Source organism: Callorhinus ursinus, unplaced genomic scaffold (assembly GCF_003265705.2).
Source record: "Callorhinus ursinus isolate GAN/ISIS: 27379988/994484 unplaced genomic scaffold, GSC_fseal_2.0 scaffold12, whole genome shotgun sequence".
In the NCBI taxonomy this organism is placed as follows: domain Eukaryota; kingdom Metazoa; phylum Chordata; class Mammalia; order Carnivora; family Otariidae; genus Callorhinus; species Callorhinus ursinus.
Genome location: NW_027397074.1, coordinates 70,943,481 through 70,959,138, shown reverse-complemented (window position 1 = coordinate 70,959,138; position 15,658 = coordinate 70,943,481). Strand labels below are relative to the sequence as shown.

At 54.5% G+C, this 15,658-nt stretch overlaps 1 protein-coding gene across 4 annotated transcripts in view; it reads left to right on the top strand.

Moving 5' to 3' along the window:
- PLXNA4 (plexin A4) overlaps nt 1–15,658 on the top strand; it is a 573,332-nt gene that overhangs the window by 489,642 nt on the left and 68,032 nt on the right. For all 4 annotated transcript variants that reach the window (XM_073899215.1, XM_073899214.1, XM_025854986.2 and 1 more), the window contains 4 exons: nt 3,087–3,287; nt 10,084–10,180; nt 10,572–10,762; nt 14,474–14,625. In XM_073899215.1, coding sequence (XP_073755316.1) covers nt 3,087–3,287; nt 10,084–10,180; nt 10,572–10,762; nt 14,474–14,625 — 641 coding nt within the window. The remainder of the gene's footprint in view (nt 1–3,086; nt 3,288–10,083; nt 10,181–10,571; nt 10,763–14,473; nt 14,626–15,658) is intronic.

Sequence of the window (15,658 nt, the reverse complement as noted above, 5' to 3'; positions counted from 1 at the left end):
GAGGAAAACGGACCTGGCCCAGCCCTGGGCCTCTCCAATTATTATTAATGAACTTACTCTCAGACCTGCCAACCTTTTTATATGCAAACTAGGTTTTTATGGGGCCACTGGCAATCAGGACTCATTAAAGAACACGCGCCAAGCCTCAGTGAGAATCTTACAGGGGAAGAGAGGCTTATGCGTCTGCCCACATCCTGGACTAGAAGCAGCCCAGCCCCAGGCAAGTTCCCAGCCCTCACAGGAGGGGATAGCAGCTCCGAAGTCCCGCTGGGCACGGGGAGATCCTTCCAGACCCACCGCTTCCTCCTGAGGTGGTCCTGGCCCACTAGGAGGAACTTGCCTCCTTTGTTAAGGGGAGGGAAGAGGGTGTGCTGGCGGTCAGCTTCTTCAGCTGCCAACACGTCTGCTGATACTGAGCCATGTTTCCGCTCCCTGCCTCAATTTCTCCTTTGCAAAGTAGAAGGGATCCATTAGGTTGGTCCAGAGGGCTCCCAGATGCCAGACACTTCCTGAGTGTTGTTCGTGGACAGTAGTAACATTTTGCTCTAGGAGATGGGAGCGAGAGATCCAGAACTCCTCTTACTCCAAATGCAACCATAGACCCAGCTCCCCGATGATGCCAGTGTGGATGGAGCAGGAGGGGAGGTCAGGCTTGTGCATGCTTTAGGAAGAGGAGAGCTGCCCAGGGCCTCAGGAAAAGGGAAGAGTGCAGTCAGCACCTTCTGGCTCGAAACTCCCTGCTTTTCATAGATCTCCTCTCTTGATTCTCCAACATCACACACCTCCTGCTCCAGTCCTGAGCATCCTCCTATTCACTAAATCATTCTTGTCTTCTCTGTGTCCTGCACTCTCATCTTGCTGGAGAGGGGGGCGGGGTGCTGAGGTGGCAGCCGAGGCGGGAGCACAGGATGGAACTGCTAAAACTCTCTCCGTATGGGACCCCGAGTCCCTGGAGACCCATGCGCTTTGGAGTCTCAGGACCATGTGCCAGGCTCAGTGCTCTGCCCCTTCTCCCCTCCTGCTGCGCTCTTCTGTGTTTTCATTTATTTTTAATTGTAGAAAAATACACACATAAAACTTACCATCTTCACCAGTTTTAAGTGCAGATCCGTGGCATTAAGTACATTCATACTGTTGTGCAACCATCACCACCATCCGTCTCCAGAACTTTGTCGTCTCCCCCAACCAAAACCCTATCCCCGTGAAACACTGACTCCCCATTTCCCCTCCCCCAGCAACCACCGTTCTGTCTCTATAAAGTTGATTATTCTAGGTGCTTCATATGAGTGGAATCATGTGATCATTGTCCTCTTGTGCCTGGCTTATTCCACTTAGTATGATGTTTTCAATATTCAGACACACTGTAATGTGTGTTAAGATTTCCTTCCTTTTAAGATGGAATCATATTCCATTTTCAGTATGTATCACGCATTGTTCATCCATTCGTCCACCAATGGACACTTGGGTGCCTTCCACCTTTTGGTGTGGTGAATAATGTTGCTATGAATATGAGCGAACAAGTTCTAGTCTCCGCTTTCAATTTCTTGGGGTATATATATCCAGAAGTGAGATTGCCAGGTCTGCCAGACCTCGGCTAGCTGCTTTGCAGAATAAAGGTACGGGCAGCCTGAAGGAGAGAGAGGGTTAGTTTGATGGGCCTGGAGCACCCGCTCCCCTGTGGTAAGGCTCCAGGGTAATGAGGAAGGACAGAGGCGAGACCACCCCAAATCACAGAACCAGGACGGGGAAGAGCTGAATGGGGTCCTTGGGCGGATAAGGAAGTTGGGTCTCCAAGTAGGGGTGTGATGTTCTCAGGTTCCATAGCTTGTCAGAAGCTCAGCAGGCACTAGAATGCGAGTCTTCGCCCTCCCAACTTTCAGTGGCAGAAGGGGCATGCTTTGCCTTCAGACCCAGGAGGGACAGCTGTCAGCTGCCTGATTGCCTGAGACCCCTCCAGTCGGCCGTTCCCCGGCAGGTCCTTTCTGCCTTACTCAGCTGGGCAGGAGGGCTGGGGTTACAGGCCAGAAGGCTCTGCTGAGAGCAGCATCCTTAAAAGGTTGGGTGTACCAGGCTTTTGATGACCAGCCTGCCCAGAAACCACCTGGCTCAGCATGACCCAGTGTCATAATGGGAGTCATCTGGGGGATGCTGGGACCTGCCTGACATGGGGGGTCCACGTCCTGCTTGCGTCTGCAGAAGGCCTCACTCCTGCCCATGCCCATCGGGCCTGGCATTACTGACTCTCTTCCACCCAAGTCCTCAGAATCCAGCTACATGCCACCTCCCACCTCTGGACAGAGGACAGAGCACCCACACTCTGTATTTGACCCCATTTTTCCCCCAGCCCTCCTGGGACAGAGCTGACTACCTCAGGGGAAAAGGGCCCAGTCATTTCGTCCATCGCCCAAGGCTCTCTGGGCCCCACTCAGCCTGAGGGATGAGGGTGCTCATTGCTAGCATCCAAGAGGTGCTCCCTGTGTATCTGCTCTGAGGGGCATTTCCATGGGGTCAAGTGCCACAGAGGGCAGTCAGAAGCTTCTCGATTTTTAAAGGTCTCTGGAGCTCATTCCAGAACATTCCCCATTACCCAACTCAGCCACATATGGAAGACCCTGCTGCGCCCTCCTGCGGTGGTCCAGACCCACTTTCCAGAGCTGGGGCCCAGGGCTCACTGCAGAGCTGCTCTGGTTGGTCTCTCTGTCCCAACTCTTGGCAGCCTAGGACTGACGCACAGGGGTCATCAGCCCCAAGGTGGGACATGGGACATCTAGCAGCAGTCTGTCTCCGCTAGGGTGGGAGGGGGGCTGGGAAGAGGCAACCAAGAGTGTCAGAGTCTGGAGGGCATTAAAATGGAAACTGCAGAGGGTGGGCAGTGAGAAGTGGCCCCCAGATGGTGACTGTGGGATCTGGGATTTCTCAGACTCATTCTCTCCCACATAGAGGCTGGGGATGGGGGGATGGGCAGCAGTGTCTAGAACCTTCTGTGGCTGTGTCCGCAGGAAGGTGGAGCAGGGCAGACCTCTGGGCTGTGTCTGGAGAAGCTTTGGCTTCCCGCTCCCCAGCCCGAGCTGTGCTGTTTCTTCTAGGACTGCCCCCAGCTGCTGCGAGTGGACAAGATCCTGGTACCCGTGGAGGTGATCAAGCCCATCACCCTGAAGGCCAAGAACCTCCCCCAGCCGCAGTCCGGGCAGCGCGGGTACGAATGCATTCTCAGCATCCAGGGCACGGAGCAGAGGGTGCCCGCCCTGCGCTTCAACAGCTCCAGCGTGCAATGCCAGAACACCTCTGTGAGTGCCCCCCGCCTCCACCCCTTCCTCGTTCCTCTCTAGAGCCAAGTCAGCTCGGCTCTGTGGGATTTCCCCAAACAAGCACAGAACAGTCTAGCCCCCTGCCGAACGGCTCCCTCTAGCCCTGCTTGCCTGGCGCAGCCTCGGATGTACGTCCCAGCAGAGTGCTGGGCTCTGAGGTCACCAAATGTCTGCCCAAGGGCAGGGGCTGCAGTGGCAGGGGCTTGGGGACCTGCCATGGGGCTGCTGAGCACCATTTGTGGGCAGAGGTATTTGCAGGGTGTGCTAGGCTCCAGGAACATCCATGTCCATCCTCCTTCCTGAGATGAGCTCTGGAGTCCCTGGGCCCTGCCTTCCTTGCAGGGCTGACCTGAGTACCTCGTTTGAGGCCCCAAAGGCCCACTGCTGCCTTTGGACCTGCACAGAGACCGTCTCCCAGCACAGAGGCTTCCGAGACAGACCAGACCCCTGCAAAGAGAGTGGTGGAACAGGATGGAGCTAGCCAGAAGGGTGCTGCTCAGATCAGCACACACCTGCCCAATGTTTAGAAGATCCACGTTAGGTCCATGCCCGACCACTGACGGGCCAGCGGCTCCCCGCCGCGTCCCCCCCGCCCGGCCGCTGCCGATGGCTATCGCCTAATTCCTGGGTACCACACCACGTGCCCCAGCTATGTATCACCTTTCCCATCTGGCTGCCCCCCTCCTGACCTCGTGGTCTTCCCAGCCACTGCTCTGCTCTCTCTCATTCTCTTTCTGGCCTGCTCCTCTGTACCCTGATGCTCAAAGACAAACATTAGGCTTTTAGACTCATAACATTTTCAAGCTGTAGGAAACCTTAATATGCTTCCTCACTGTACAAATGAGGAACTGGATGCCCAGAAGCAGGGGCAGGTCTAGGTTTGTGGGGCTGGGACCTATATGATTTGGGGGACCTTCTTTTAAGAATAAAATGTAATAAAGACAAAATGAAATATATAGGCAGACCTGAGAAGGGGCCGAAGCTCCATGCACCTCAGGGTCAGAATAAAGCGACATGTCTAAGCTCACGCAGCTAGTCGGGGGGCAGGGCTGGATCTGGACTCAGGGTGTCCTCCTCTGTCACCCTGCCTCCCATTCACCCTTCCTGCTAGGTACTCATATATGGTGACTGTATTTGGGCATGTGCTATAGGACCAGGAGAGTCCTGGACAAAGCAGTTCATGGGCACCGCACTCTCCCTGCAGGAAAAAATCTAGGGGTAAATGGAGCTCAGAGAGGCCCGCACGCTTGCCCGAGGTCACTCAGTATTGCAGGGACCAAACGGACAATTGAGGGCCCAACCTCAGAAACCCCAGATGTGTCTCCACAGCTCCCTCCTGTCCTGGCGGCCAGGCTGTTTGGCAGATTTCTGCAGCATTCCAGGTTAAACCTGCAAGCAAATAGGCTATTAAACACCTCCTGTTTTCTCATAAATCCTGAGGCCAACCAGACCAGCCCCAAGGGTTTGGCTCAAGTGCTTCTCCCCCAAATAAGTAAGCGAGTTCCTGTGGGAAGAAAAAGCCTGAGCCCCACATGTGAGTCAGTGGAGGGCAGATATGGGTTTAGGCCCCAGAAAGAAGTCTGTTTTGTCAGAGACTCTGTCCCAGGGAATCTGGTCCCAAAGGTGTCAGGAAGGAGGACAGTCTGTGGCCTCTGATGATTAAGCCCTTGTTTCCCCAGACACTACAAGACGGGGCCTCACAGGCCCCGGGCTTCCTCTGGCTCAGTTAAATAGATGAGGGCACCCCATACAGCAGCCTGAGTTCATCCTATAAACTCCTTGGTCAGAACTCAGTGCCTTGGGACCCACTGTTCTCAGCACTCCCGAGCGAGGCCGGACTCTGTGAATGAGCCCACTAGGGGTCAAATTGTCCTGACTGGGGGGCGGGGGGGCGTCAGGGCCTCCTGGGGACAAAGGCACAAAATGGAGCCCTGACAGGTGGGTGGGTGCCCTCGTCCGGGGTACTCTGTGGGGTACCTGTGCCAGCATCTGATGCCCCCCACCCGCCAGGGGCTGTTTTGCAGGACCTGAGGTCGCTGCTCCCAAAGCAGCTCAGCCTTCTTTATTTTAATACCCTCGTGAGGAAAGTGATGGGAAAGTTTTTTCTGTATCATTTTAAGGTCTTAGAAACGAAGGCGACAGGAGGTACACCCCACAAAGGGTAGATTCCAGGAAAAGTCCCCTCTACCTACCAGGACCCTCTGGAATCATGCAGTCCAGGAGGGCTCAGCTCTGACATTTCCCAGGAGCCTCTCTTTGCAGGGATCCCAGTTGAAATGCTGGTCTGGGCCAGGATGCCACTTGTGGTCAAGTGACTTCCTTAAGAAACTTTGGGGTCATAATCAGGGGCAAGCCTCCTTTACCATAGTTATAGTACCACAGTTATAGAGGACAACATAGTGTCAGGGTGGGAATAGACCTGAGAGAGTGTCTATACTTGCTCCTTGACAGAGGGGATCTCTGAAGCCCAGAGAGGGCATATGACCAGCCCCAGGTCACACAGCAAGTAAGTAGCCAGTTCAGAACTTGAATCCAGTTTCATAACATAGCCCCCATCAAAGGTTGGGCAAAAAATAGCAACTGAGCACTTTATACCCAGCCTGAGCGCAATCCCTGGGAACAAGGTCTGATGCGCCTCAGAGAGGACTCCTGTTGTTTCACTTCTTCAGTCCCTGAACTTTCTGGAATCGGGTGGTGGGGTGGGGAAATCCAACAGAAACCCCGCGTTTGTGATGGTAGTGGGTGACAAAGAGGTCTCAGAGGAGAGCAGAGAAGGAAAAGAGACACGGGCAATCTCCTCGTGGGTGTGACACCGGGCCGGGTGGGCAGTCAGGTCGCCTCCAGCCCACATTTCAGATCACCAGAGCCATGGGGGAGGAGGGGATGTGGGAGGACCACAGGGCAGCTCACAGGCAACGGTTGGAGGGAAGAGCAACTGTGGGGATTCTTGGCCTCCTTTAGACCAAGGCTCCAGGATAATGACAAGTGTTGCTAATAATAGTGCCTGGAGCCGCCCCCCAGTCACCTGCAATCAGGCAAGCGAGTGGACCACAGGGGGCAGCCGGCTCCAGGCCGGGCTCCCACCAGACCCACAGCAGCCGCCCATCTTTTCCTGGTGTCCCAATTTACCATGTGCAAAACAAGAATGGAGAGACGGGCGGGGAGGTAACTTGGCCCCCTCCCTGCTTTCCTGGAACCCGGCCAGCAATGGGTTTGCTGAGCCCTCGGGGGTCCTGGAGATGGACACGGAGCATACACAGGTTTCTTACTCTGTTCAGATCTGTCCACCTGAATGGTAGCATTTTTCAGCACAATATCTCAGAGCTCAGAACAGGGAATGGTTCGAGGAAAGAACGTTCAAATTGTATAGGTCTTGTCTTTGCTGTCCCAAGGTGGAGGTTCACGCTTTCCCAAGGTAATGAGCAACGTCAGCCCCGAGCTGGGCTGTGGCGTGCCAGACCTTGATTGAGTCAGTTAACCTCCTGGCCCCTGAGAGCCTGAAACACTCTCCCCTCAGCTCTGGGTTTTGTGCAGATTAACTGCCCGCTGACTACAGAGAGCTATATAAATGCTAAGTGCAGCAGAGGTGGGGAGTCCTGGGGGATGGGAGCCAGGGGTCCAGGCTCCCCAGCTGTCGGCCCCCTCCCCCTGTGGAGCACAGGTCATGGGGAGAGAGCCTCCAGGAATGAGAGTGACCTCCCTAGAGATGGAGGAGGTGGTGGGGAGGACCCAGGGTTAATGACTTCTATAATATTTCATAGTCAAGATCCCTGGAATGGGCGATAAAAAGATAAAGCAATGCCCAGCACATTCTGGTCCTTGACGTCTTTTATTTTCAATTTTCCTCGAAAAGTGAATGTGTGTAAACACACACATGCACTCCAGAACACATAAGCGTTCTCATATGCACACGTCTCCATATGTACCAAGTGTCTGGTGCATAAACACTCAATAAATGTCTGCTATTATTACTTCACATAAACATAAACACAGGAAACACCAACATATTTTTGGACAGCATCCCCAAATGTATACACAGAGACATAAAACACAGAGTCATATTTGAGCGCTCATTCCATGTGACAGGCCCTGTGCTCGGAGCAATGATGGTTATCCCCCACCCTCCGACGAGTCCTGTTAGGTGTGCAGTGTTTGTAATCCCCGCTTGGCAAATGGGGAAACCAAGACTTACGCTGTCGGCTCACACGCACACAGGTGGGCCCTGCAGAACCCTTTCACAGCGGTGTGTGCGAGTACGCGTGTGCACACACGTATGGACACACAGACCATACGGATTTGTGCTCTGAGCTCTTCTCCGGCCAGCTGCGTGTGACCTCGTTTGTGCACACGGACACACGCATGCACGCATATGCAGAATTTCTTGCCTTGCTCTCTGGGGGACTTCAGCGCCTTCCTGGGAGAGGCCTGGAGGTTCTATTGAGCTCTGGCTGACGGGCCCCTGGTTACCACCTGCTGCTTCCACATTGAATCCTGACCAGACCCTGGCCTGAGAAGCAGGAGCCAGGCTTGGATCCTGACTTAGCCCCCTGCCCCCTTCCAGCATCCCTCCTCGAGTGGAGGCCAGAACAGCCTGAAGCCAGCCCTTAGCACCTTCTCTGCACTGGGGCCTTGGAAGAGGGAGATAGATGGGAAGGAGAGGAAGTGGAGCTTGGCTGGAGGAGGGGATGGGAGGGAGAGCTGGAAAAGTGTTCTCTCCCTCTCCCCTTCCCTACCTCCTCTCCCCCATGAACTTCTTGCTCCCGCACACCGTCCTGCACATCCGTCTCGCAGGGAGTGGAGATGCCCTAACTCCCTGCAGTACCAGAGTCACTAGAGTTGTTTGTTTGAAATGCATCCCCATCTTCCAGTTCCAGCAGGTCTAGGCGGAGGCCCTGGGATCTACATGTAGGCCCCCTAAATGACTCTGACGAGTGGGGCCCCCAGACCACCCTGAGACCCACCAGCCTAGAGAGGACAAGGTTTTGTGAGAAAGCGCAGGACGGCTTAGAGCGACCTAATCTGACCCAGAAGCAAAGAACGAAGTCTCTGGGGAGCTGATTGCTGCTCTACATGGCAAAAGGTTTATGAGTCACCAGCTGAGTTAAGCGATCATCAAAGGCCCCACGGTTGTTTCTGCAGGGCTGGGAGCTTTGCTTGATTCTATTGGCCTGAGCCCCGACCTTGGCCCTGGCCCAGGTGTCATGGGTCACAAGGGAGATTCTATGAGAGGGTGCGTGGTACAGTGCAAACCACCATCACTGTGGGGAAAACCCTGAACGTGGCTCCCTGGCCTAGGCACATGTCTCCAGGGAGTTGGTGAAAAATTGCGGAGTGCTAGGGGAGAGCTGAAGAGGGCTGGGCGCCACCTCAGTGATGCGTATGCGTATACACATACGTCATGGCGTGCTCACGTTCGTGCTGTAACTCAGGAATTTAGGGCAGTTTCTCAGCGGAGGATGACTGACATCTCCTCTAGAAATCTCTAGGAATTGGCTCCAGAGGGAGAGGCACCGGGACAGCCCAGAGACCCTCCCCAGGCTGTGCATTCCCGAGGTTCTGTAGCCGCCCTCCCCTTAGTGAGGCACCAGCAGCTGGTCAGCTCTGAGGAGGGACCATCTGCTTCCTCCATAACGTCCGTCACACTCCCCACACCCCAGCCCCTCCACAGTTCAACTAAGTTAAAAGAGCCTTTGGCTCTGCAAATACCGCTTCAAACCAGGTCTCCTGGACTGAACCCCTCTAGCAAATTGCAAGCCCTCAGCCCCTCCTTTACAGAAAACCTGTCTCATTCCCGTTCTTCCATCCACCCCCTGTGGAGGGCAGAATCTGGTGGAATAATGAGAAAATCACCGGGTACGGATTGGAAATGCTGCCCTGGGCAGGCCCAGAGTTCCTGTCACCTACCCCCCTTCTCTGGAGACTGAGAAGTGTCTGTGATAAGAAGGCAGATAGGGGGCGGGGGGGTTGGCACCTACCCCTCCTTCACCCCCCCACCCCCGCCCCCAGCACTCAGTCCCAAGGCAGAGACCCAGCTGGGTGGGGCACTGAAGCTGAGGAGAGCAGGGCATGGAAGCAGGACCCAGCGAGGGCCCTGTGCAGGCCTAGAGGCAGCTCCCCCATGGGCCGCCACAGAGCTGGGGCCTGGCCTCTTTGAGCCAGCAAAGGCCTTTGGAGTCTTGACCCAGATTCCCAGGTTTGGGGCCTAGGGTGTCCTCGGGATTTCCCACCTCACCTGTAAGCCCTCCCCAGCTCTCATCTCTCTCTCATCTGCTCAGCTCCTGAGGAGTGCAGCCCCTCCCTTTCTAGTGCGGCACCTGCGTCCCCTGCCTGGGAATTGATCAGGCCTCTCCAGGTCTTTGATAAAGCACCCACCTCCTCTGAACTTGTCCTAGAAATTAAAGTTCCTAAATTGAATCAAGGGCCTTGGTGGGGGCCTAATGGCGGGGTTCCCCTGGACAGTGAGAGAGGACACTGGGAAAGCCCAGCTGGTGGGAGCCAGCATCTGTGGAAGGAGAACAAGTAGCTTGCTCTCATCTGCTCAGGGAATCTCCTTTCCAAATGGGTGTCCCATCCAGGCCTCACCTGCCTCCTGCCTGCACCCCATTCCCTGAGCCACGCCTCCCCAGGTGTGCACCCACACATGCGCTCGACACACGTACAGTTATGGCGGGTCCTTAGCCCTGAGCACCCCTGGGAGCCCCAGGCTGAAGAGCCGGCTCTCCCTAGAAATCTCTGTGACCCAGCTTTTTTCGTTGCTACCCCCAACCTGCTGCAGTATTCGTATGAAGGGATGGAGATCAACAATCTGCCGGTGGAGTTGACGGTTGTGTGGAACGGGCATTTCAACATTGACAACCCAGCTCAGAACAAAGGTGAGGAAGTTGGGCCCTGGCGGGGAGGCAGGGCAGATGGGAGGAGTGGCTCTACATTCCAGGGCACCTGTGATTCTATCCCTCCCTCCGGCTCTGAGCCTGCTCTCCTCGCCTCTCCACTGCTCCGAGACCTCCCAGGTGTGGGCCCACCGTGGGCAGTGGCTCTGGGGCCGACAGAGCCCTGCCGATGCTGGAGGGAGCCCCGCTTCCCAGTCCAGCTTCGCAGCCCGGCCCCGAAGTTCTCTTCTGGTCTTCTCTGTGTCACAATGGCTAAAGGAACAAGGCCGCTTGTGGCTCATCCTCCGAGGCTGGGACTACACTCCTTGTCCACAGTCCCATCCGCTCCTGCTCTCCCTCTCACCCCAAAGGACCTCTTGCCCTTCGTCCACAGTTCACCTCTATAAGTGCGGAGCCATGCGGGAGAGCTGTGGGCTGTGCCTCAAGGCGGACCCGGACTTCCAGTGTGGCTGGTGCCAGGGCCAGGGCCAGTGTACCCTGCGGCAGCACTGCCCCGTGCATGAGAGCCAGTGGCTGGAGCTGTCAGGCGCCAACAGCAGGTGCACCAACCCCCGCATCACAGAGGTAAGCCAGGGGCCTCGGGGCCGCTCTGGGTGGCCAATCCAGTCCCTGCCAGGCGTTGCCGTGGTGACAGCCACCACGCTGATTACCAGGGCTGGCTGGGGGCATCCTTGTTTTCCTGCCTAGCTTCCCCAGAAGCTGTGGGCTTGGTCCTTCCCTTATCAAGGAAGGTGGAAAACAGAGAGGGGCTCGACTGTCCTGTTGGAGTCTCCACATGAGCTATGTCAAACATGAATCCAAGTCCTGGCCACTCTCCCTTTGTCTCTAAGAGTCTGGGGGACGAGGCGGTTAAGCTTCATCTGGGACAACCTCACACAACAGTCAGCCATGAGCTGAGGCTGCGTGGAGCTTCAGGGCACAGAGCCCAGCCCTTGGGAGGTGGAGAGGGTGGAAACTGTGAGACCCCTGGACTCACTCAGATGGCAGTAGATGGCAGAAATGGATTTGGAGCACCGTTCAGGAGGGCCCGGGGACACAGGCGGAGGGCAAAGACAAGTGAGGGGCAGGGCAGAGCTAAACATGCAGAGAACGGGGCTGGAAGCCCAGTTCTGCCAGCTAATTGCTGGGTTTTCTGGGGCTGATTCATCACCACCTTCATGCCTCAGCTTTCTCCCCTGTGCAATGGGCCTAAAGTTCCATCTCACAGAGGAGTTACAAGGACTGTAGGAGAAAATCATGCAGAATGCTGGCTCCATGCAGAGCCCCTAGGAATCTCACCAACCTCCTCAGCCATTTTTGACACTGTTAAAGCTGTTCCCTTCCATGTCTAGGCCAAGGGGATCACTGTTCCTGGGGTTTATTTATGTCACTTGCTGTCTTAACCTCCCCACTCCCAGAAGAAAGACCCCCTTAGACTCCCCCACAACCGTGCTCCCCTGGTAAAACAAAGAAGCGGCGTGCAGGTCTCAACGGCGGGACCCTCTGTGCCTTCAGCACAGTGCTTTGCACATTGTAGGTACTCAGCACCTCTTTGCCATGGCGGATGATGATTTTAATAACAAAGCAGAGAGGGGCAGAGACAGAAAGAGGAAAGGGAGCACAGTCTCTTCTCCATGCATAGAGTGGCAGTTATAATAAGAGGCAAATATGGGCGTGGTGCTTCAGTTTGCAAAATATTTTCATATCCATTACTTTGTCCATCCTCACAGCAACACTGCCATATGGCTCCTAGGGCTGTCACCACACCGTACCACAGACCAAATGGCTTCGGTGACAGAAATCCCTCGTCTCTCAGTTCCGGAGGCTGGGAGTGAAGACCCAGGTGTGGGTAGGGCCGGCCCTTCCGAGGGCTCTGCAGGAGGACCTGCTCCGGCCTCTCTCGTGGCCAGCAGCCCATGATCTTCTCCCTGAGTCCCATCTCCTCGTCTTTCTGTGTGTCTCTGTCCAAATTCCCCCTTTATATGAGGATGCCAGTCCTGTGGGATCAGAACCCACCCTAATGACCTCATCTTAACTTGATGACCTCTGTAAAGACCCTTTCTCCAAATCCGGCCACGTTTGGAAGTACTGAGCATTAGGATTCCCGCAGAGGGATTTGGGGAGGACACAGTTCAAGCTAGAGTGCCTGCCAAAGGCAGGGTTAGCGGCCTCCTCTCCCAGATATAAAGAGCTGTGCTCAGAGATGCTAATGTCCTCTCCCCAAAGCCTGAATCAAACAGGTCCTGAGTCCCAGGTCTCTGCATTGCCCCACTAGTGCTCTCTTTCACCACGGAGGCAAGACACGCATAGATGTACTCCCTCACCCCTCTACTCACAACCATGCACACACACCAGGGATGTGTACAAGCAGGTAGGGAGCTTGACCTATGTGAGCACACGGCCTCCCTCAGCAAGGCGGCCCCTCAGCGGTGGCCCTCTGTATGTGCCCCCCGCTCCAGCCCCTTCATCTTCCACATCCCTGGTTTTCCAGACACGGGGAGTTTCCCTTAGCCTCTACTTCACTCTCCTGCATGCGTGGGAATCTCACCAGCAACTCTCAAACGGGGGCAAAAGATAGGCATTTAACCTACAGAAGTATCTGAGGAAGGAGGGCCCTGGGCCTGCCCTGCAGAGCCCTCAACACAGAACCATCCCCCGGGGGCTGCCACGCGTGATTGCTAAGAGTGTGTCTGCCGCAAACAGCGGGACTTGCTTTCTTCTTGGCCTGAGATCAAGAAAATCACAGGGAGGAGATGGCAAATTAAACAAATCTCCCTGCGAGGGAGGCTATTTACTGGCTCCACACTGGCATTGGCCCTCCGGGGAGCTGGGGAACCAAGGACTGCGCCAGACATAAAGCTCGTTTTTCAGGACAACATGCCCAGGCTGGAATATCATGCATCCGCTGCTGCCGGGGGCCAGTGGGGCTTTGGGGACTGGCTGGGCAGGCATTTGGGAAGGACATGCACTCCCCCTTCCGGCCCTCCCTACATCTGCCCACCTCCCTCACATAGAAATGGGCCCGTGTCTCCAAGGGACGTGTCTTTCCACCGCCACGGGAACACACGTGAAAACCCTCACCCTCATGTGCACACTCGCCCACAAACATGCATGGGTAGGAAGAAGGGACCACCTTAACTTGTCAGTGAGCAGCCTTCCCCAGGGAAGCTGTCCCTCCAGCCTGGTTTCTTTTACTCCCCCCTCCCACCCTTCTCCAGGCTGTGACCTTTGAGGATAGAGAGGGTAGGAAATGTTTAAGAGGTGGGCTGTCTGAGCTCCTTCAGCTGGGATCCCGCGGACATTGGCCAAGATCCAGGCGCTGGTGTTGAGAGACACCAGGAATGGGAAATGTGCCCTCCTCTGGTCTTTTGAATGACAGAAGAGGCTGGTATAGAACATCTTCTGCCACTAAAGTCACTACCGTGGGATGTCGCGGTTAGATCGTGGGAACTGTACATAGCACCTACCTCAAAGCAGGCCCCGTGGCTGTTGATTCCCAACATTTCCATCATGGGTTTTTTAACACCAATGGTGACATCTGAGAAAGAAAACCCAGTCATTTGGGCCAGTATATGAAGGTAAAGTCTAAATTAAGCCCATCTCCGTTAGAAACCAAGCCAGACAGTGAAGGCAAAGGAGCTGTGGCAAATGCCCTTCTAAATCCAGGAAAATGCTGGGTAGTTGTGGTTTCCAGCCCAATGACAACTCAAGAAATAAATATGGTGCCATCACTGAGAAGTCCACAGGAAGTAAGACACCATTCTTGCGCTCAGAGACTCAGGATCCGAAGGATGAGGAGGAATCAGACACAAATCATTGTTACCATGAAAGGAGCGTGAAATTTCTGTGGAGAGAGAGAACAACTGGTTATGGAGGAGGGACATCTGAGAAGGATCTTGAAAACTGGGTGGCTTGCCATAGTGTGGAGGGCCGTGGGTATTAAGAGGGCTTTTTTTCATTTTCCTTCAGAATGGAACAACACAAGCAAATGCCTAAAGGCTTTATTCCTTGATTTTCTATGAATTACCCTGTAACAATGTGGATCACGTTCCATCCCCTCATCTCTTCCACAAAATAGGAAGGCGAATGAGAGGATTTGAACACTGTTCCTAATACCACATGCAAACATGGCTCCTGCCATTGACAATCCCAGACCTGGGTGCCCTTGTGGATGTGGGTCCAACTCAGAGACTCGCACGGAGGTGGGGAAGAGCCAGACGCCTCTTCTTGCCCCAGCAGCAAGTGGGGAATGGCTCTGTCTTGGTGCCTGTCCAAATCACTGCTTCCTCCCTCCAGATAATCCCAGTGACAGGTCCCCGGGAAGGGGGCACCAAGGTCACCATCCGAGGGGAGAACCTGGGCCTGGAATTCCGGGACATCGCCTCCTACGTCAAGGTGGCCGGTGTGGAGTGCAGCCCTTTGGTGGATGGCTACATCCCTGCAGAACAGTAAGTGGAGGCCCCATGAGGCTTAGGGTGCTGTGGCTCTCTGGTGTTGACTCACCTTCCCTGGCCAACAACTGACAGCCAATGGCCAACGGTGTTAGAGACTGTTGGGGTGGGGGGGGAGGTGGAGTGCCCCTAACATTCTAGTGTCGTCCCCAGCCCTTGAACTAGCTAGGTGCCATACTGGCAAGCATAGTAAGGGGACATGGGGCCAGGAGGGAAGAGAAAAGCGATCGCTACCTCCTTGGGGTGTGGCCATGGGTGGTGACAAGACAAAGCAAAATGAAAATCTGCAAGATCCCAGCCCACCTGTTAGAGGAGATGTGAGAGTCATGTATCATTGCCTTGTAAATAAGTAAATACAATGTTCCAGCCCAGCAAACACCCCATGAAATGCTTACCAGCACAACAGAATCTATATTCTGTACCATCTCTGCCGCCCCACCCAGAGCGACACCTAGCCACTTGTCTTTAATAACAGGTAGGTTATTGACCCTTTCTAGGTCTCCCTTGGATACGGCAGCTTACCTGTCCACTTGCTGGGTCTTGCCCAGATTTAGTGATTCTGGAGCCATCAGTAACACCATCTGATTTCCATCCGGAGCTTCCTAAAGCACTCTTAGTAGATCCTGTGACTGAAGGATCTACTCTGGATGGAATTCAGCTCCCTGGTCCCTCATGGCTTATTTGCCCAAAGAGCTTTCTGTGGCTCTTTCAACTTTTGGAGTCCTTCCTAGAACAAAACCAAAGCCAACTGCTACCAATCTACTGTGATTTGGGGAACTTTAAAATGCCCTATTCTGGACCTGCATAGCCAAACAGAAAATATATGATTATAAAGTCACATGATTGCAATATCGTGGTACTAATTAGATCAGTGGAAGAAGATGGAACACCCAGAAAAGAATCCTGATACGTAAAAATTTAGTATGTGGTAAAGGTGACATTTCAAATCAGCAAGGAAAGCCAAGATCAGTCAATAAGCAGTGGGGGTTAACTCTCAGAAAAAAACATATATATATATATATATATATAT